This window comes from Ixodes scapularis, unplaced genomic scaffold (assembly GCF_016920785.2).
Source record: "Ixodes scapularis isolate PalLabHiFi unplaced genomic scaffold, ASM1692078v2 PGA_scaffold3__209_contigs__length_174095766, whole genome shotgun sequence".
Classification (NCBI taxonomy): domain Eukaryota; kingdom Metazoa; phylum Arthropoda; class Arachnida; order Ixodida; family Ixodidae; genus Ixodes; species Ixodes scapularis.
The window spans coordinates 90,879,815-90,902,461 of NW_024609868.1; the positions used below are offsets into that span (position 1 = coordinate 90,879,815).

At 50.6% G+C, this 22,647-nt stretch overlaps 1 protein-coding gene across 1 annotated transcript; it reads left to right on the top strand.

The window, feature by feature from the left end:
* The first annotated feature begins 513 nt into the window (after positions 1 to 513).
* On the top strand, positions 514 to 4,120 carry LOC121837227 (keratin-associated protein 19-2-like). The gene is made up of 2 exons (XM_042292798.1): positions 514 to 525; positions 3,797 to 4,120. Exons 1-2 carry the CDS (start codon positions 514 to 516, stop codon positions 4,118 to 4,120), a joined length of 336 nt encoding a protein of 111 aa, XP_042148732.1.
* The last annotated feature ends 18,527 nt before the right edge of the window (positions 4,121 to 22,647 follow it).

Consider the following 22,647-nt stretch of genomic DNA (forward strand, 5'->3'; position numbering starts at 1 on the left):
GACTAATTTGTTCTCCGGAAATGGTGAGAGTCGTACCCCTATTTAGATTATTATTTTGTTTCTGAATGGGCCACCCAATTATATTTGTTCTAAAACAACAACAGCAATCCTTTTCCTACGGAAACTTTCGCCGTCCGTGAGTTCTGCGCGCGCGTGCTTTAGCTGGACCCTACACGGGGGGAAGGGGGGGGGGGGGGGGGCGCGAAGTTATGCGAAACCAAGAGCAACCTTCACGCTTTCCTGAACACAATAATCTCGGGAGAAAACTGGAGTGCCATTATGCCCTGCCTCCCGTCCCCCACACCACCTCCTTTCTCGGTCGTGTGGGGCTCTCCCACGCTCCTACGCGAAACGCCCGGAATCGTAACAGGAACGACCTGCTTGTAGGACCAGGTGGATTGCACTCACCTTCTTCGGGCCACGCCTCCAGGTGCTTGATCTGTATAAAAAGCGTCTGCAGGCCACTATGGAGTTACAGTTTAGCTTCCAGAAGTCGTTGAAAGCAGAGCAAGCATGAAGTGCACGGTAAGCTATTGCTCTTCCGTAACGTGATGGATATCGGTTTCGTTTAGATAGTGGGTCATTGGACGCAATTCTTCACGATAAGCCCCTGGATATTGAACGGATATACGCTGGGCGCTTGACGAACGGAAGATAACGAATTGCTTCTTTCATTCATCTCAGTATATGGTCTTGTCAACGGTAAATTACTATGAAGTGTATAACTAGAATAAGTCTGTATTTTTGTAACATTTCTAACGAGCAATTTGAAAACGCCTCTTAGAATTATAAACTTCTAGCGATAGATCGACCAGGAACAAGGTGAGGCGCCGAGAATGGTAGCCCCGTTTAAACTTTATGTATTAAAAATACCCGTAGGAGTGGTCTAATGAAAAGAAAGCACGAAGAGATCCTTCCAGTATTCAGCTCGCTTCTTATATTAACAAGTCTGGGCTCGCAATAGTGAAGTTGGTTGGTACACTTTATTATGACGAGGATGGCTCAACGGCCCAAAGAAGAAAAAAAATAGAAGAATAAATTAACGAAGAAAAAATATATACCTCTGGTCCATACCAGTAGATCGCGGGAAGTCCCAAGTGGATAGAAGTGTTTATTTCGCACGGGCACCAGCACATCGGGTTAATCCAGTCTTCATGATCATTAACGGTTTGTTTATTTATATTTTCGCGTTTTTTTATTATGGAGTTCGCAAGCATGCACACAGGTGTCTAATGTTTTGAAGGATTTACAAGCTCAATATCATTAAAATACAGTTTGCAGTGAAGTTTATCTCCAAAGTCATATAACCCATAAAAGGCGGCATTTAAAAAAATTGTCCGGTAAACTTTTGTCTTTTAGAAAACATTTAAATTATATTGTCCTTAATTTTAGGAATATATATCGGACAATATCACATTTTTAAATCCTCCGCCGCACAAGTAATTAAATTTTAAAAAGAGCCCAACTGCTCAAATTGCACCTACAACACACGCAGCGTTTCTGTTGGCAACTGCGGAAGCTCTGACGAAAGATCGGGCAAAGAGAGCCACGTCAGCTCTTGACTGCTGCCTCAGTAAAACAGCTTTGTTCTAAAAAAGGCAAGATTTACGGTATTGAAGGAAGCTCAATTCTTCGGCGATGATCTTTGTACGCGCCATGCACCACGTTGACCAAAACCGGAAATACGTCAACGCCCGCGACCTTGACGTTACTACGCCTGATATTACGTCACGACACGACCAGCCATGCATACTTGAGAAATTCGGCGTGACATTTTGTAGTGATGTTAATAATTAGTTTAACGAATATCGGGGCGTCTTTTAATGAAATGAATTTCACAAATGACTATAGCTGAAATCTCTCTACGTGACGAGCGCAAACACTTAGTAACTTCCTGATATCACTGGACAATTCCTTTAAGCAATCGTTTAAATTTGATTAAAAGACACGAATCAGTCAATTCGGGCATTGAAGAATCCAAGTGAAGAAGTCAGTTTCCCCGCTAAACTGATAAAAAAAAATATTTTATAAATTTAGTAGGGAAACTGACTTGGTCCATACGTCAGGTGATATCAATTGCTCCGCCATACTAAGCGGGGAAACTACAGTCCGTTTCAACCTAAGAACGAAGGGCGAGGGTAAGACGGGCCGGGGAGGAGGAAGCAGACGGAACGCTGGAGAAGAGAGGGGGAAACCTCCTTCTCACTTTAGCGTTCCGTCTGCTTCCTCCTCCCGGGCCCGTCTAACCCTCGCCCTTCGTTCTTAGGTTGCAACCAACTATAAATAGTGTATAGGTCACATGACGTCATGTCACGTGACATCAATTTCCTCGCCAGATTTAAAGAGGAAACTGAAATGGCGTATGGGTCATGTGATACGAGGTCACGTGACATGAGGCGACGCGACATTAATTTTCTTTCCAAATTTAGTGTGCAAAGTAAATTAGTCTATGGATCTCGTGACGGATAATAAAATTTCTTGCTAAAATTAGCGGGGAAGTTGAATTGGTACTTAGGTCACACGACGTCCATTCGCCCCCCCTCTCCCCCCCCCCCCCCCCCCCCCCCTAAATTTGGAGGGAAGTGCACGGACGGCGGATGGACGAGAATTTATAATTGAAGGCGGGGGGGGGGGGGGGGGGTTCGTTAGAAGATATTTTATGCCTAAAAACGCGCATATATACCTTTTACACATTCACCGTATTGCTGTGAGTCTCAGGACGGAAATGTATTTTTGGTAGCCACAGTTCAATTATATTCACAATTAAGATTTCTTTTATTCACTTCCGCACACTGGTACGATGAAGCAAGCGTGCACGTGTTCCAATGCCACAATTAAAATTTGCCGCCGCCGCGAATTTGGTTTTAGAGCCATGGCCGCGACCACGCTCTAGTAACTTCTTGCAGTCTAAGCGCCTTTCCGCGTTGTATGTTTCACAAGCACGGGTCGCTATAAAGGTGATTACAAGGCAGGAAGTTTAGCCACCGCGAGTGTAAGTCAGAGCTTGCGTTGAAAACGCTTGGAAATTCAGAATGCTCTTGAATAATGGTGTTCACTCTTTCTCGTAAGCCCTCCTCGCGTTAAAGAGTTGCCAGAGACTATCTTTCTTGGTTTACTCCAAGTCTTGTACGTATGTATCTCAATTCGGCTGTCAAGGGATGTAAAAGAGGGAGGGAGGGCAAGTTAAAAAAAAATGGGAAAGTATATGGCCGGCTAGAACTCAAGTCCGTTTGCTATGAAAGAGTTCAAGATATGTCCGCGGCCGTTCGATTTGATTCCAAGTGCTTTAGCAATCATCAACTTAAACAAAACTCTTATTCTAGGGAGAACTCCGCCCCTCGTACGAATTTTCAGTGCTGAGATTGATTCAAAACACTGAGAGGTCACGATGAAACGTCGGTCAACACGCGTCGGTCGCGATGAAACGTCATTGCGACCGACGCGATGACAGCAGGCGGGACGGCGGGAGAGGAAGCAAGGTATAGATGGCGAGGAAGCCGAAGGAAGGAGACTGCATCCTGATCCTGTTGCGTCACGGCTCGTTTATTCAGTTAGTTGCAATACGGGAATACTAAGAGGTGTTTTACATGCTTTACTCTTCAAATCACAAGCTGAAATTTCATAGACATTTTCACGAGGAGTTCCTGGTACGTGCCACAAGGTTTATACATGAAACTAGCGACTCCCCTTTTAGGCTGGAGAGACCCTTTAACATAACGTGACACAGGCAACGTTCCGTTCATTCAACACGATGTTCTGCTGTCGACCGTAACCATCGGGCATATCTCTCTTGCAGATCGCAGTCATCCTGTTCGCTCTGGCAGCCTCTGCCACTGCCGGCTTCCTTGGAGGCTACGGCGGTTATGGCGGAGGCCTCGGCTACGGCGGATTCGGAGGAGGCTACGGAGGATACGGGGGGTACGGGGGATACGGGGGATACGGATACGGCTTTCCAGTCGGCCGCGTCTTCGCCTACGGCTCCATCATCAAGCACGGATACGGCGGTTATGGTGGCTACGGCGGCTACGGTGGTTACGGCGGATACGGCCTCGGATACGGCGGTATTGGCCTCGGATACGGCGGGTACGGAGGCTACGGTGGCTTCGGGTTCAAGGGTTGAGCTACAGCAGCCCGCCCTGTCACGTGATCAATGCGAGTCAACACAGCTGTCAGCCAAAAATAAGGATGAAGAAAGTGCACTGCTGCATGAAATAAGAGTCAGCGTGCTGCGAAAGGTTTTGCCTGTAATGGTGTTGTGCTGAACGTCCGTTTCAGTCAATCGAAGTGTGAATACCGTGTAAAATAATAAAAGACGCATCTCAAATACATAATAATTTGTCACGTCACTTCTTTATCTCCGGTGAACAATGACCAATTTGCTCAATACGAACATTCGATAATTTGGAAAGTAACTATTGCACACAAAAGGCAATATCTATTTCCAGAAGCGAGATTGAGGCCATTGCGCCCGCAACTGGAAACACTATACGTCGAGGCCAATATCTTGAATTTATTACTATTGCCCTCACGAGAAGTTCGGTGTTTACTAGATTTGTAGTACAGAGGAAATGAACAAGACGTTTTGTATTACGTAGTTTATAGTAATGCCTGGAAAGACCTTTAATCAAAATGCCGCCGACTAAGAAACTATGGGACAGGATTTCATTAGTTTCTTAGATTAGTTCAACTATAAAGTTTCCAAAAAATGAACGGCACCAGAGAAAATTAAGCGGACGCAATGACGGTATTTTCACGCCTGAAGGAAAAAAAGTATTAGACAGTTTTAGTATAGCGTTGCTGGACCTTACGTACGCAATACGCAATAGTATAGCGTACGCTAAAAATGACGTGCTCGGACTGAATTTAGTTGTGCGTTACGTTTTCGAGTGAACACCGCACATGATGTTGGTTAAATTTGCTAGAGCCGTAGAATTCCGCGTGCTTGTAGCGCAACCATGCTCCTGGAAAGAAATGTTGAAAATGAAAACGTGTCCAATCATTTCATTTCAAATTAAACCAAGCCACAGCTGCCTCGTCCAAGCCCGCTTTTCTGCGGGGTACAGAGGCTACGAGTACGAGTGCGTAGCCAACTTCGATCAAGGAACCTCCGTCACTCGTCCCGTGGAAACGGCACCTTTTATCAATGCTATCGCGGAATGATATTCATGACCTTGATGTTCAGTGCATAGCGAGAACTTCGGCGATTTTTTTTTTGGAGGCGTTCGTCCGTCGGCGATGAGCTGTGGGAATAGGCTTAGCGTTGAGCAGATCGCAGCGTCGACGCACATTCCGAGCGGCGAACATTTTCACTGTGCACTCCTTCAGCTGCACGGCGATCTGATTCGACCGCGGTAGGTCCCAGAAAGAACCGCTGAGGTGAACACTACGCAATGTCACGTAACACAGAAGTTCGAAAACACCACGTCGCCCTTGCTACAGTGTACTAGTATTCTAGTACACTGTACCCTTGCTGCGCCAGTCGAGGCATTCACCATCTTGAAACTGGCGCTCTCGTTGGGTCCGAGATCTCTCGAGAGCGTCCCGCAAGGCCCGCCAGCTAGCAACGCAAAATCCCCAGGGTTACGTGCGTACGCAATACGCTAGCCCTTTTATTGCGTTCTGCGCATGCGCACTCACGACCCGCAATATCCTTGCGTACGCAAAGCTATAGCGTACGGTCCACTAAAACTGTTTATTAAAGGGGCCGTGAAACGCAATTCGGGCTGGGATAAATGATTTAAATTGGGACTTTACTAATCGCATATCGTTAAGTGGGCCAAAAGAAAAAGGGGAGAAAGACAAAAGTTAGTTTTTTGGTACGAACATTTAAAAATATAGCGGACTATTTTGCGCCCTCTTTCCTTCGAAAGCTCTCCCCCTTTGCACTATGATACATCCACGGTACCCAAAGGACGTCAGCGGTGCCAATATGAAATCAGCCGACGCTAGCTCACGCATTGGAAACGAGAACTGCGTCATTCGGACGTATACGCACTCGTCAGCACCGATATCTGTCGACGAATATTTAGTTTTGTGGCCAATGAGTGCCCTGACGGAACTTATCGTCACTTGCGAATGTCAAGTTCTATAGTGTTCTCAAAAAAGCACCGTGGAAGCTTGGATTCATCGCACCGGTGCCCAAGCATGTCTCGACGACGTGACTTTTCAATTCGCCTTGAGTTGAGGATTAAAGCTAAGGAGAAAGAAGTAGAAAAATCGCATCATTGTCCTCTTTAAAGGATATTTATCAACACGCACACCCCGAAATCCTGTGCTGTCCGAAATGATAATATAAACCTGAAACGTATGATGCGGCAATCAGGCTAAAATAATGTTCACTCACAATTATATATTTTTGCTCAATTATAATATTGAATGTTTTATTAATGGTGTCTAAGTTGAAAACACAAAAATCAACTGCAGCAGACATTAATGCATTAAAAGAAAAAGACAAACATTAAATAATTTTCGACTTATTGTTTCCTGTTAACATTTACCTTTATGGACCCTCTGCACACGCACCAGACTACATCCGCCCTTGCTGACCTTCTCTTACCAAGATACCGAGTCACTGAAACCGGTCGTTGACGAGCCTCTACAAAGGCTATTACAGGGGAGAAAGACACAGTAGAATCTAAAATGGCAATAACCCGGCCTGGTAGGGTTATGATTGAGTGAAGTAAACTGGATACGAGGAAACAAACACTGAAGATCTGTCATGACGGCGTTCATGCACAGCTGCTGCAAGCGTCTATACTAACATGCTCCAACACAAAATTAGGACCTTGTGTGCTTTTCTTTTCGAATTTTGTGAGTTACAGGCTTTTCGTCTTGTGTGGCCGTCTTCCCTAAAAAAGCTTTTCACAACAACCCTTTCGCATGACACAGCCTGATTTGCAAATATTACAATAGTTAATTTTTCAGGCGATCAATTTTCGCTTGCAATATTTTGTCATCAAGGGGAGAGGCACAACGACCCATGGGCGTCCGTCTCCTGCAAGAACGATGGTCGCTTGTCGCAGTGCCTGCATAGAAAATGGCATACCATCGAGATTCACACGCTTACCAGGGACCTCCGCGCTTCCCCGTGCCACTTTGTTCGGAACCGCCGTAATTTGCGTAGTGAATGTTACGAAATGTGAAATGCGGGACATTTTGAAAATTTGGGTATTTTTTCCGGGGCGCGGGACACGAGCCCTTAATACGGGATAGCCCCGCGAGTCGCGGGACAGGTGGTCACCGAAGCACGAGCGCGCGTGCTTAACAGAGGGCATGAGCCACTTGTTTCTTCTGTTACACTGATCTGCCACCCGGAGATCGGTGGCCGAGTTCGCGAGTGGGCTAGCGCAAACCAGCTCGGAGTACGAGCAGCGAAAACTCACGCTGCAGATCCCAGGTACCCTGTGTTCAATCCCCACCCCTGCCGTTTCAATCTGAATGAGGATCGTAACGGCATGCGGTCGTGTACCACTATTGCGTGGAGCATGTTAAAGGTGTCATGAAACGAAATCAGGTTCGTAGTTAAATGACTTTACAGATGCGCACGTACTGGCCCCAGTCTGGCACAAGTATACTCGCACGGACCACCAGTGATTCAGAAGCTTCTTGGTTCATGACTCGGGGTGCGGAAAGGGGGAGGGGGGTCAAAATGCATGTTTATATTATAGGGCCCGCTGGATTTCGCGGAAGGGGGGGGGGGCGGCTGAAGCCCCATAGCACCGCCCCCCCCCCCCCCCCCCCCGCCTCCCTTCCCAATCTCTCGCTACGCCCCTGGAGGTGGCTCGTGTCCAACCTCTGGGGTGAAGAGAATAGCCGAACATTAACGGTGGCTAGAGCTAAGCACGCGTTTTCTACTTTGCCTACCCAAGTGCGTGGCTATGATTAACGTTGGCGGCATAGGATAGGCACCAGGCCATGTGGCCGCTTGTTTTGGCTCCATTTCAAGGAGATGGGCGGCGCTCATATTTCTCGAATTTATTTTCCGATTGTTTTTGCCTAAAAGAAAAACCAAGGCAAGTTTATTCGATTAGTAATGTTAGGGAGCGATTCTGGGTAGTATTTATCGAAAGTAGAAAAATCATTTCAAGGCCCCTTTAAAGACCCGAGGCTAGCGGCTCTAGTGCACTGCAGCTAAAGTGCTCATCTACAGCTGGCTCCAGACGCATTAGTGCTGACTTAACTTCTGGCTGTATCTTGTGGGCACCCTGGAGGCTCCTCAGCCAAGTTGCCCGACTGCGGGGCACATGTGGCGAAATTTCCCGCGTGGTGGCGGAATCAAGCAGGCCACACGCACATCACACGCGCCGCCTAGATAATGTGGACGAGAGGCGGCGCACGGCCAGTCGCTGGCTGGACTCAAGCGCCGCCGGTGCCCCACGTTGGTTTTGTATTAGTATTCTTCATCGTCTCGTCGATGTCCCATTAAATGTAGTTTCTTGTTCTTGAAACCGCTGGCTCCGTGTGATTCCTCCGGGCGGGGTATGCAGCGAGGCAAACCGACCACAATCTGTAAATTCCATGAAACACCGACAAAGTTATTACCCGCGCTCCATTTTACAGCGATAGATGTTATGGGCTCTCCCACCACCGGAAATTACGTTCGTTGTTGATGTTGTTGATGACATTGTAGTGGGTTATGTTGTGGTAGTTGTTGATGTTGTTGGCGTGGTAGAGCGTAGGGTGTCCGTCATCGATGTTGACAAATCCTCTCAAAGGATCGCCCGCCGCCCGCGGGAATCGATCCTGTGTTCGCTGCGTGCGAAGCGGAGACATTAGAGAGTTTTTGTAGATCGTGTTTTCAGGCCACGCTATTTGCAGCAGGCGCCCGATCTGCCACTTCGAATGGCGCGCGCCCGTAGCGGTAGCGGGGCTATGCGGAGAGCAAGTTCGTCTGCTTTTTTTGCAGGGGTTGCGGTGACGTCAGAACGCCGAGCACTGATTGGCTCTGATTGAAGAATAGTGGGTATACTTCAATGCTAGATGCCTTGAGGTCTACCCACTCTCCTTCATTCAACTTGCGCTTCGCATAGAAAACGATCTAATAAAACTCACTTTAACCACAAAATTACACAGCAACGTTAACAACCGGAAGTGAGGTATCCCGTTGTCGACCTCCTAAAGCGGTATGACCTCAGCTGGAAAACAGACGAAACGAGAAGAACAGAGGAGATATTTCGTCTTCTGATCGCCTTGTCGTTTAATCACGGCGTTGGAGTTTTTTCCATCTCAGATTCGCTCCATATCTGAGAACGGACGACAGAATGGTTTTGGAAATAAGTTTAGGTATAGACAATTGCAAGCATGGCGCCACAAGTTGTGCCCCATGCGTGCAAGCGCGTGCAACGCGCGGGTGAACGTAGCTTTGGCAAGCTCGTAATCGCACGGGCGTGCCTGCTCGAGCAGAGACATGGCGGCGGCCAGTCGCCCAGCTTGCAATCGTGTTACGATGATTATAGGTACCTTCTTAACCGAGAGGTCCTTTCAGCTTGTCTATTGGTGTACGATCGAGATATCCCAAATATAGATCTGACAGCGAGCATTTTTGATGTCGAGAATGACATACAAGCGAGCATAAGCTTGCAGACCAGGAAGGGCGAGACAGTGCGATACATATTATTGTCACGGGTGGTGACCAATAAACAAGAAATAAACAGTAATAAATAAACGTTTAATGTGGCGAACTTGTGCCAAAAATAAAAGGGAACAAAAGATAATAACAGAGCGTCGCGGGCGTCGAAGTCGGCGTAGCAGCAGAGTCGAACGCTGGGGCGAAACTGACTCCGGCTTGCCACGCGGAGCTGCTTTTGTACACGCGTTGGCTTCTGGAGCATTCGACGTAGAATGTTCGACGCGTAGAACATTCTAAACTCGAATCAGCTAGACGGTTCTCGAATTCACCAGAACATCACATTAAAGTGTCAACAAAATGTGTAGCCGCGGCCAGGAATCGAACCCTGGCCCTTCGCGTGGGAGGCAAGCGCGATAACCGTTAGGCTACGGCCGCGCTTCCTACTTGGCGCGCGGCATTACTCCCCCCTTAAAAAAGTGCATCGCCCCGATGCAACACAAAACAAAACAAATAAAAATAACGGTAAACTAAGAGTCATTTGGAACACATAAGGTCCACAGTCCTATCGAGCGTAGTACGGCTTCAGTCGCACGACGTGGACGACTTCCGGACGTGGAGGGCGGCGTGACGAAGTCCGTGTTCCGTCGGGCATCACTTCGTAGTTCAGATCCCCGAGTCGACGAAGCACTTTGTAGGGTCCAAAGTATCGTTTCAGCAATTTCTCACTGAGGCCGCGGCGACGGATGGGCGTCCATACCCACACCCTATCTCCGGGCTGGAAGTGGACGTCCCTGCGACGAAGGTTGTAGCGGCCGGCGTCGACGCGTTGCTGGTCTTGAATCAGGAGTCGGGCGAGCTGGCGAACTTCTTCGGCGCGTTGAGCAACCGCCTGGGCGTCGTTGCTCTCGTTGTCAGATGGCTGATGGGGCAGCATGGCGTCCAGCATGGTCGTTACCTTCCGACCATGTACCAGCTGGAAAGGGGTGAATCCAGTGGTCTCTTGAACCGCCGTATTGTAGGCGAACGTGACGTAGGGCAGCACCTCGTCCCACGTCTTGTGCTCTACGTCGACGTACATAGAGGTCATATCGGCGATTGTCTTGTTGAGTCGCTCCGTCAGCCCGTTGGTCTGCGGGTGGTAGGCAGTTGTACGACGATGGCTGGTGTGACTGAGTCGGAGGATTTCTTGGGTCAGTTGTGCCATGAAGGATGATCCGCGATCTGTAATCAGAACTTTGGGAGCGCCGTGCCGGAGGACGATGGACTCAATGAAAAACTTGGCAACTTCCACAGCAGTCCCCGAAGGAAGAGCTTTCGTTTCGGCGTACCGCGTGAGATAATCTGTGGCGACGATGATCCAGCGGTTCCCCGACGTCGAAGGCGGAAAAGGACCAAGTAGATCCATTCCGATCTGCTGGAAGGGTGCAGTTGGAGGAGAAATAGGCTGCAGGAGTCCGGCCGGCCTCGTCGGAGGTTTCTTGCGTCGCTGGCACTCGTGGCATGAACGTGTGTACAGGTGGACGGTCTTGGGGAGCTTGGGCCAGTAATACTTTTCACGAATACGGGCCAGTGTCCGGCTGTATCCAAGGTGTCCGGACGTCGGGTCGTCGTGACATGCTTGAAAAATCTCCCCTCGAAGGTCGGTCGGGATTACCAGCAGCCACGGCGAGTTGCTGTCCCCGAAGTTCTCTTAGTAGAGTACACCTTGTCGAATGGCGAAAGTCGGCACGGCTCGTGAGAAAACACGGGGTACGGTACCGCCGCGCCCTTCCAGGTGCTCGATTAAGGCTCGCAGCTCCGGATCGTCTCGTTGACGTCGTGCCATGTCATCGGTGTTCACTGCCCCTAGAAAGCACTCCTCATCATCGTCGTCGCTGCTGCCGGAAGGTGTTTCGACAGGGGCCCTGGACAGGCAGTCAGCGTCGCTGTGCTTGTGTCCTGACTTGTAAACCACAGTCATGTTGAACTCTTGTAGCCGGAGGCTCCATCGAGCGAGGCGTCCTGACGGGTCCTTGAGGTTCGCAAGCCAGCAGAGCGAGTGGTGGTCCGTGACTTCGCGGAACGGGCTTCCGTACAAGTACGGACGAAACTTCGTGATTGCCCAGACGACCGCAAGGCATTCTTTCTCAGTCGTGGAGTAATTTCTCTCTGCCTTGGACAGTGTCCGACTTGCGTAGGCGATGACTCGTTCGGTGCCTTCTTGTACTTGAAATAGTACCGCGCCAAGTCCTGCGTTACTTGCGTCAGTGTGAATCTCGGTGTCCGCATCCTGATCGAAATGTCCAAGAACCGGAGGCGTCTGGAGTCGTCGCTTCAGCTCGTCGAATGCCTGCTGCTGTTCCTCGGCCCATTCGAACCTCTCGGCGTCCTTCGTGAGGTTTGTGAGCGGTGCGGAAATCCGTGCGAAATCCCGAACGAAGCGACGATAGTAGGCGCAAAGTCCAAGGAATCTTCGCACGGCCTTTTTGTCTGTCGGCGCTGGAAATGACGCGACGGCGCGAGTCGTCTCAGGGTCTGGGCGCACGCCTTCGTTGCTAACCACATGACCGAGAAACTTCAGTTCGTCATAGGCGAACCGACACTTTGACGGCTTCAGGGTGAGTCCAGCGGTCCGTATGGCTTGAAGAACAGTTCGGAGTCGTCGCAAGTGCTCGTCGAAGTCGCGGGAAAAGACCACGACGTCATCGAGATAGACCAGACAGCTCTGCCACTTCAGTCCTGCCAGTACGGTGTCCATAACACGCTGGAAAGTTGCTGGCGCCGTACATAGTCCGAAGGGCATTACCTTGAACTCGTACAGCCCATCCGGCGTGACGAAAGCTGTCTTCTCTCGGTCCCGTTCGTCGACTTCGATCTGCCAGTAGCCGCTCTTCAGGTCCATCGATGAGAAGTATCGAGAGTGGCGCAGCCGGTCTAACGTGTCGTCGATGCGGGGAAGTGGGTAGACGTCTTTCTTCGTCACCGCGTTCAGCTGCCGGTAGTCCACGCAGAACCTAAGCGTTCCGCCCTTCTTCTTAACCGGTACGACTGGAGAAGTCCAAGGACTGCTTGATGGCTGGAGTATGTCGTCGTTCAGCATCTCTTGGACTTGCTCCTGGATCACCTCCCTTTCTTTGACGGAGACTCTGTACGGCGATCGATGCACAGGGCGCGCGTCGTCCTCGGTAACGATTCGGTGCTTCGCAATGGCAGTTTGGCGCACCCTCGACGACGTCGCAAAGCAGTCGCGGTACTCGGTGAGGAGGTTAATCAGCTGCCGTCGTTTTGGGCCCGGAAGCTTAGGGTCAATGTCAAGCTGCGCTGGCGACTTACTGCCTTGCTGAGGTGGTGATGATTCTTCAGCAATCGCGGCGATTTCGGCGGAGTTCCGAAGTTTCTGGACGTGGCCCACAGCGGCACCTTTTGTGAGGTGTTGCGTTTCATTTCGGAAGTTCGTCACGAAGACCACAGTCCGCCCATCCTGAAGTTCAGCTACTCCTCTTGCGACGCCTATTCCTCTTCCCAGGAGCAATTGAAGGTTGCCTTCCAGGACAACTTCGCCGCAGGTAGCTGTATCGGCCACGACGGGTATGACAACACTTGATCGCGGTGGCAGGTTCACGTGGTCGGCAGCGACACGGACGGCGGCTGACGCTGTTTGAGGTTTCTCTGAAGACGGAACGGGCTTGCGCAGCGTCAATCTGTTCTCACCAAGGTCGATGACGGCGCCGTATTCACACAGAAAGTCCATGCCGAGAATAACGTCTCTGGAACAGTCTTGTAGAACGATGAACTTTACCGGACACGTCTCGCCGTGAATTTCGACGCGAGCAGTGCACATTCCGACGGGCGTGATGAGATGTCCTCCTGCGGTTCGTATTTGGGGTCAATCCCACGGCGTCATGACTTTGCGAAGGCGGCGGGAGAGCCTTCCACTGAAGACCGAGTAGTCTGCTCCGGTTTCCACGAGTGCTGATGCGTCGTGGCCGTCAATGACGACATTTAGGTTATTGGACACCGCTGCAGGGGCGTCGTTTCGGTCTCTGGTAGCGTTCGAGTGGGGGCCCTCCGACGTTCGTGGAGGATCTTGGCGTCGGTCGTCTTCGGCAACTCCACCTCCAGGGGTTGCCGCGCCTAGTTTCCCCGGCGTGGACCGAGGGGCGACAGGCTTTCACGTCGGGGTCGGTGCATCGGCGAAGCTGGACGTCGTGGCGAAGGTGACCGGAACTCTCGGCGAGCGCAGGCTCGGGGGACTGAGGTCGTCGCAGGTACTCGTCGATTTCCAGAGGGCGTTCACCATAACGGGGTCGCGGGTCGTTCGGGTGGAACCCGCGCAGCCCGAGTCGTCGGTATGGGCATCGGCGGTACACATGGTCAGCTTCCCCGCAGTGGTAACACAGCGGGCGTCGGTCGGCCGTCCTCCAGACGTCTGTCTTCCTCTGCGCCTGATCTTCCATTCGTCGGGGGTACTGTGGCGTTGGGGCGTCTCTTCGGGGTGGCGACGTGGCTTGGCGGGGAGCTTGCGGCGGTCGTCGGGCCATCGCAGCGTAGCTCAACGTCGGTTCCTCCGGTGCCACCGTGGTGACGGGAACCTCTGGTTGGAGCGCCCGATGCACTTCTTCTCGGACAGCCTCGGCGATGGAAAGGGTTGGCGGACGGCTGGTAGTTGGCAGCAACCTTCACAGTTCCTCCCGGACAACCTCTCGGATAATTTCCCGGATGTCCGGTGTACCCAGAGTGTTTTCGCCGTTAAGCAGTGTGGGTGCAGCGACGCCTGGATGTCGCTGGTAGTGGGCAGTACGTGCCTGAAGCGCGCGCTCGATGTTGGTTGCTTCGGCGATGAAAGCTTCGACGGTGGTAGGCGGGCTCCGCACAAGGCCACCGAAGATGTTTTCCTTCACACCGCGCATCAAGACCCGCAGCTTTTTCTCTTCGGGAGCGGTTGGGTCGGCGCGATTCATGAGGTGAAGAACGTCTTCGACGAAGCTTGTGACGCTCTCGGTCGGCCCCTGGGTTCTCGCTCGCAGGAGTTCTTCGGCACGCTGCCGTCGGTGCTGGTTGGCAAAGGTCCGTCGCAGCTCAGCCTGGAATTCTTCCCACGACGCAATGGACGCTTCGTGGTTCTCGAACCACGTGCGTGCCGTGCCTTCCAGAGAGAAGTAGACGTTCTGGAGGCACTGCTCCGGTGTCCATGCGTTATGGAGGGCAACTCGTTCGTAATGTTGCCGCCAATCTTCAACATCCTCGTGGACCTCCCCGTGGAAGTGTGTCGGAGTCCGGGGTGAGACGGGAAGGTATACGACGGCGGCGGCGGACGGGTTCTGCGACGACTGGTTTTCCATCGTCGGCCTCGTTGGCTGCCTGGTCCGGGGTGGCAGAAGTCCGTGTTCCGGAGGTAGACCTTGGGTGCGGCGACTGGATCGTGTCTCGATCTGGTCTTCACTCGGTCCTCGGGAGGCTGGGTTCGGACTTGCACTGCGGGAACTGGGAGGGGAGCGCTGCACGGGCATGCGATTACCCCGCACCTCTACCAAAATGTCACGGGTGGTGACCAATAAACAAGAAATAAACAGTAATAAATAAACGTTTAATGTGGCGAACTTGTGCCAAAAATAAAAGGGAACAAAAGATAATAACAGAGCGTCGCGGGCGTCGAAGTCGGCGTAGCAGCAGAGTCGAACGCTGGGGCGAAACTGACTCCGGCTTGCCACGCGGAGCTGCTTTTGTACACGCGTTGGCTTCTGGAGCATTCGGCGTAGAATGTTCGACGCGTAGAACATTCTAAACTCGAATCAGCTAGACGGTTCTCGAATTCACCAGAACATCACATTAAAGTGTCAACAAAATGTGCAGCCGCGGCCAGGAATCGAACCCTGGCCCTTCGCGTGGGAGGCAAGCGCGATAACCGTTAGGCTACGGCCGCGCTTCCTACTTGGCGCGCGGCAATATATTATGATCTCGACAACATTGGAAATTCCATCTTGAAGGAAAACTGGTGGTTTGCTGCCATCAATGAGCAGTTGCCCGAGAATGCGGCGATCACGGGGTCTAGTGAATGTTTCATGAGAAACACCCATGTGTTTAGGCTGATCAACGGCATCCTCAAAGAGTACAAGTGGTCCAGCACAAATATACTTAATTTCATCGGATGGAAGATAATAAAGTATTATTCCTACGCGAGCTTGTACAAAATAGGTCTGTCTCTGGGCCGGAGGACCCGTTCACTGGTCGCGCACTTTCGCCGAGACCCTACATTTCTGCTTGGGATACATCACGGCGATTCCTCCATACGCGCTGCTTACACTCCAACTGACAGACGTCACAACGGAAGAAACTGTTGGCTCTGCGCGCCACCTCGCCATCAATATGAAAGATGAAATTGAAGCTTCTTTTAACAGTTCTTGGTTAGATGCTTCGACATCACGGAAAGCTGTGCGCCGACTTCTGACGCTCTACCAACTTATCGGAGTGCCGGAGAAGCTGCCATGAATGATTTCTAGAGCTACGTACCTAGAGCGACACCCGACAACTTCCTCTTGTGGCTGACTGATGCCCATCACGCTATGGTGGCCCACCGAAAGCAGCTTCTGGTCAATCGCTCGGACGAGCGGTTTCGCGTGAGCAGGGACGACTAGGAGCCGCCAAACATCTCGGTGAACGCCTACTCTGTCCCGGTGTACTATGTGATTTAATTTCATCCCGGGTAACATCCTAGTTTCTCCTTTCTTTGCACTCCCCATGCCAGATGCCCTCAACGATGGTGCTGTAGGTTGGATCGTCGAGCACGAAATGATCCACGCTTTCGACAAAGATTGGATTGACATCGACAACGCGGGAGACAGAAGGGTCTTCTTCACAAAGCATTCTGAAGCTTTATTTCTTGCCAAGCAAGCTTGCCTTGTTCACCAGGCCAAAAAGTAACTGGCAGCAAAGTCGCCGGAAACAATAGCCTCACTGAGACATTTGCGGATAAGGCAGCCAAGCAGCTGGTTTTTCAGGCGTACCAGAAGCTTTCAAGACAAGATGGCAGGCGCAAGGGATTTATAGGTCCCACCAATGATCAGACTTTCTTCTTCAGCTCTTGCTTTATCTTCTGCTCAATGGACAGTCCTTCAGAGGTCGTCGAAAATTACGTGCCGAACGAGTTCCGTTGAAATCAGCCGTCATTAACACTGAGCAATTTGAGATTGTCTTTGGTTGCGGAAAAAATAGGCCTATGACTCCGCAGGACCGCTGCGTCTTTTTTTTTTTTTAAGATCTGGGCTATTTGCTACAAACTAATAGGAGGTATTCACTGAATGCCATATTGGAGGGCGATGTTTAGGGCGCATGGTCAGAACGAGCTCACATTAATAGCCTGCTTCGAACCTTGATGGTGCTAAATGTACGGTACAAAAGAACTGTGAAAGCTCGCCTTCAGCACGCGCTCAGCAGTCCTGCACACAGCTATGGCCGCCAATGAATACTTCCTATACCTGTAACGACACCTTACTGTGGGATAGGTTTATATACGAATGTATAATTTTTTAGTTTTACTTTGTACTCTACTATAGCATTTATTATGTGTGATTAATGTTGGAAAGGGTGTAAGTAATACATGTAACCTAAAGCCAGGGTCAGCCTGATTGTACATGATACATAAGATAGTCTGCAAACAGGAGTCACCGCAACATCAGTGGTTCGAATGCCGAGTGCCAAGTTTCTCCATGGACGTATTGCCATCCGGCATTCGAATTACGGATCTCGCGGTGACTCGCGTTCGAAAAAAAAATTGGGTTGTGTGTGTGTTTATACAGCCTAGAACTTGGTCTGCCTCACAGGGGCGACGAGTCTCCCAGCTGTAGATGAGGAATTTAGCCAGTGCGGTACAGCCGCTAAGCCTGGGGTCTTTAACGTGCATCACGCAGTAGTGATACACGACCGCACGCCGGTACGATGCTCATCCAGATTGAAACGGGCAGGGGTGGGGCTCGAACCCAGGATCCCTGGGTTCTGCAGCGCGAGCTTTCGCTCCACGTGCTCCGAGCTGGTGTGCGCTAGACCACTCGGCCACCGATCCCCCGACTCGCGTTCGAATCTGTGTGCAGACTGTCTTTTGTACGATGTATAAGCAGTGTGACACCGGCTTAAGCGTTTCAATAATTGCCAGACTTGTACACGTTAGTGAAAAAAAGTAACCAATTACAATTACAATTACTTCACCATAAAAAGTAACCGATCACAATTAAAATTACAGCCTCAAAAAGTAATCGAAAAATTACTCTAAAGTAATCGATTACTCCCACGTTACTTTTTATTCAACTTTTTTTATTACGGTATTATGGGGTCTCGCGCTAAGTTGTTCCGAAGAAAAAAAAAGAATGCCTCGACCGTTTCTGCTTAGAGCTGAGCAGTGTTGGAGGTAACGCGTTACTATTAACGACGTTACTGGTAACGCGTTACATTTTTCGCTAACGCAGTAACGTACTCGTTAGTATTCTGAATGACTAACGAGTAAAGTATTTCCGTTACTTTTTTTACGGTATCGGCTGTCAAATTTCGTTACTCGGTACTCGTTACTTTTGACCAAAACTGGTGAAATCCTGCACGAGCTTATCTCAAAATCCTGCACGAGCTTATCGCTGCACGGAACCAGCATCCGTCACAGTAAACTTAAAAAAACCCAAAAAAACTCACTTCTCGAAGGCGAAAAAAACCTTCGGCTACTAGCTAATTCCGTTCATCCTCCTTTTTTCTTTTTCATAGTGTCATCCCCCACAAGGCTTGAACAAACGACTGCGTTACAGCCTCCTCCCCTCCCTCCTCTTCCCCCCTACTTTGTGCAGCAGAAGACGACAGCGGGGGGGGGGGGGGGGGGGGGGGAGTTGTGGAGAGACATTCGTTTACAACAGTGGACAACTAGTGGCGAAGCGATTTGCTCATTTCTCTAGTTTCAAAAAAAAAAAAAGAAACACCCTTTGTGGAATATTTTTACCCTCGCTCTCCCCCTCGCTGCCTGAAAGTTCCTGACCCACTTTTGTACACAGAAGTATCTTTCGCTTGATTAGTCTTTAATTTCCTAAGGTCATGACAAAAAAATAAAAAAAAAGTTTTAAACCTGGAAAGAAAACTTAACCACGAAACCTTTTCTTTTTTTTCACAGAAAATTTAAGAGCTACTGCTGGTAAATCAGTCTCCGGTAATAGTATGAACCGGACTGTTACTAAAACCGGCGTACAGATGAGGGTTGTTGGTTGGCTGGTTGTGTTCCAGCAGTCCTCGTTCGCATGCTGTGGTTTATAAAAGCCGATTGACTAACATCTCCGACTTATTCTGCGCGTGAGATGGGCATGAATAACGAAAGTCCGTTGCCATGGCCAGCAGCTCTGAATGAAATGTATCAACTAAAGGAGACAAAATCAGGTAATTTACAGCATCAATGCCTAATCTGCATGCCGAAAATTAAGCTGCTTCGCGCATCAAAACATTATGAAACCACTCTGTAAATTTTTATCTTTATCCAAGCTTGTTAAGGAGGCTTATCATACATCTCTGGCAAACATATGTACTCGAACAGAAAAGTAACGTAAAAGTAACGTTCGTTATTTTTGAAAAGTAACGGTAACGGTATATCGTTACGTTTGTAAAAGAGTAACGTAGCTCGATAACGCGTTACTTTTTGCCAAACTAACGAGTAACGCTATTTCGTTACTTTTTTTCGGTAACGGGCACAACACTGGAGCTGAGTGAGTGACGCCAACACCTCCCTCTTGAAAAAAAAAAAATAAAAATGAATAAAAAGAGCGCTGTTTAAAGGAGCTGTGCAACAATTTCAGGGCTTTGCTTAAAAATTGTGGAAGTTGATGCCTGAGACTTCTAAAGTAAACTACAGAGAACAGATTTCGTCTGGATACCCTAGTTTTTATTTAAAAAAAATGAGAAAGATCTAAGTTTTTGCCACCTCTCAACTCGTACATCGTCTTCCGGGTCACGTGGCAGTGACGTCGATGGTGAAGCAAAGCACAAGGAGGGTGGAAACCCGAAGGTTTTATTCTGAAGAGCGGCGCTTTTTGACCGCCGACGCCAGTCAGAATCTGGTCACGAGCTGTCTCGTCACGAGCCTCGGCGCAAGGCATGCGCTTCTCGGCTCGTCAGTCTCACGCGCGAAGCGCGTGGATGTCCGAGTACACAACATCTCTTTCCCCCTAAAAATGCAAGCGATCCGGCGGCTGTCGCTTTCGCCTTGACCGTCTGGGCAACACAAGGTCTGCCAGCTCCGTTTCGAACCTCTCAGGGGAATCGCCGGCGCTGTCTTCCGCTACAGGCTGCGTAGGTAAGAGAGGTTTCGTTGCTGGGTGCGCTTCTGATCTGTCACTGGAGCTGCCGGCACTGCCCTCCGTTGTTGTCTGCCTCGCCAGCTTGTCCTCCGCCGTTGGGCCGTCGGTCTGTTGCGCCTGGCTGGCCTCTAGCTCCGTTCGCAGCGTCTCTTCCGCGTGTCGCTGTCGCAGCTGCTCCACGTGCCGCCGCTGTTGTCCATCTGGCGTATTCAGCGTGACCATCCGCCTCCCTTGCGTGGATGTTACCGTTCCCGGTAGCCACCTTGGACCCCGTTGATACTGGCGTGACCAGACGTGCGTTCCGGGAGCAAGTAGCGGTGATTTGGTGATTGAGGACGATGGGAAAGTCACGGCGTGCTCTGGTCCTTGACGGCTTGGGAAGAAGCTGGTTAGTCTCGTCCTCGGTTGGTAGCCCAGCAACAACTCAGACGGCGATTTGCCGTCCTTGACAGGAGTGCACCGGTAACAAAATAAAAACTTGGAAATCCGGTTTTGTAGAGCGTCGCCTTCGTTTTTCTTTAGGCCTTCTTTAAGGGTGCGAACAGCCCGCTCGGCTAACCCATTCGACTGCGGGTGATATGGTGCGGTTGTCAGATGACACACGTGGTTTTCTTTCAAAAATCGTGCCATCGCCGCGCTTGAAAACTGCGGGCCATTGTCCGATACCAGTGTTTCAGGGAGGCCGAAGCGAGCGAAGATTCCTCTAAGGACATCAATGGTTGTGTCCGCTGTTGCCGTCTTCATTGGGACAGCCTCAATCCATTTGGTGTCCGAACCAACCAGGACAAAAACCATGTGACCGTCCATAGGACCGGCGAAATCCATGTGCAGACGGCACCAGCGTTTGTTAGTTTCTGGCCACTTTGATGGAGCCTGAGCCGCGGGCATCGGCCAGCACTGCGCGCGCACTGCGGGCAGTTCTTTGCAAGTCTCTCAATTTCTTGGTCTAAGCCCGGGTACCAAAAACTGTCCGGGCGAGACTCTTCATTGCCAAGATCCCGGGATGGGTATCGTGTAGCTCCTTCAGCAGGCACGCTCTCGCAGTCGCCGGGAGAATCACTCGATGACCCCAGTAGATCAGATCGTGGCACACCGTGAGTTCATGCCTTCGGACAAAGTACGGCTGGAAAGTCTGCTGATCCGTGCGCAAATGTGGTGGCCACCCGCCTTGAACCCATCTGTTTACTTGCCGGAGGATCTTGTCCTCGGTGGTCACGGCCGCCAACTGCTGTGCAGACAGAGTTCGGTCGTCTAAGTGCTGACTGTACAACACGTACTCCATAAGCTCGCTATTGCTGCCATCCCCTTGTTCCGGCAAAGGCAAGCGACTAAGGGCGTCGGCATTACCATTCTGCTGCCCCTTCCGGTACTCGATGTCGTACTGGTACGCTGAGAGAAGCAATGCCCACCGTTGAATTCTGGCCGCCGCCATTTGGGGAATCGGCCGCTCCGGATGAAACAGTGCTGTGAGTGGCTTGTGATCGGTCACCAGTGTGAAGCGGTTTCCGAAGAGATAATCCCGAAACTTTAAAACTCCGAAGACCAAGGCTAGCGCCTCCTTTTCGAGTTGAGAATAATTGCGTTCCGCTGATGTCAGTGTCCTTGAACGGAACGCTATCGGGAAATCCCTTCCGTTTATGCGATGTGACAGGACCGCGCCGAGTCCGTCCTGTGATGCATCACATTCTAGCCGCAACTGTTTCCTGGGATCGTAATGGACCAGAAAATTTGCGTCAGCCATAGAGCGCTTCGCCTCTTGGAAGGCCCTCTCCTGCTCTTGTCCCCACCGCCATGATGCACCTTCTGCCAACAGCCGATATAGCGGAGCCAAGGTCGTTGCCAGGTTGGGTAAAAATTTGGCATAATACGTGACTAGCCCCAGGAAGGATTTCAGCTGGCTTACCGATGTCGGTCTCGGCGCTGCTGTCACTGCCTCGAGGTTGTCTCGCTGAGGGTGCAGACCCAGGGCGTCAATCTTGTGTCCCAAAAACGACACTTGCTTCTCTCGGAACTTGCATTTGGCTTGGTTCAACTTAAGGCCGCTGTCCCGTAGCCGCTGAAACACCTGTCGGAGTGTCGATGTATCGTTCTCTTTTTCTGCGACGATGATGTCATCCAGATATACTTTAACACGTGGAAGGTCGTGCAGAAGTGACTCGATACGGCGTTGAAATAGGGCTGGGACGGACGCGATGCCGAAAGCCAAACGGTTGTAGCGGTACAAGCCTTGGTGCGTGTTTAACACAGCCATCTTACGAGCCTCCTCGTCGAGGGGAAGCTGATTGTACGCATTGCGTAAATCGAGCGTGCTGAATACTTCTCCACCGTACAGTGATGCAAAAATGTCGTCAATTTTCGGCAGTGGATACTGCTCCAGGTGCGTAGCAGGGTTGACCGTTAGCTTGAAATCGCCGCACAACCTTATATCACCGTTCTTCTTCGCCACCGGCACCACTGGTGTAGCCCACTCTGAAATACGGATCGGGGAGAGCACCCCATCTGCCACTAGACGGTTGATTTGTGCCGTCACTTTTTCACGAAGTGCGTATGGCAGCGGTCGCGCCTTACAGAAGCGGGGGAGAGCACCTTCCTTCTTATGTAGGCTCACGGGTGGGCCTTCACAGCAGCCCAACTTCTTTTCGAAGACGTCAGCAAATTCCTCCAGCATTCTTTGCACCGGGGCGTCTCCGCGCAGCACGTTCACATGAAAGGGCATTTCCACTTTTAGCAGTGACAAACCAACGTCTTCGAACGCTTGAATCGTGTTCCGGCCACACAGTAAGG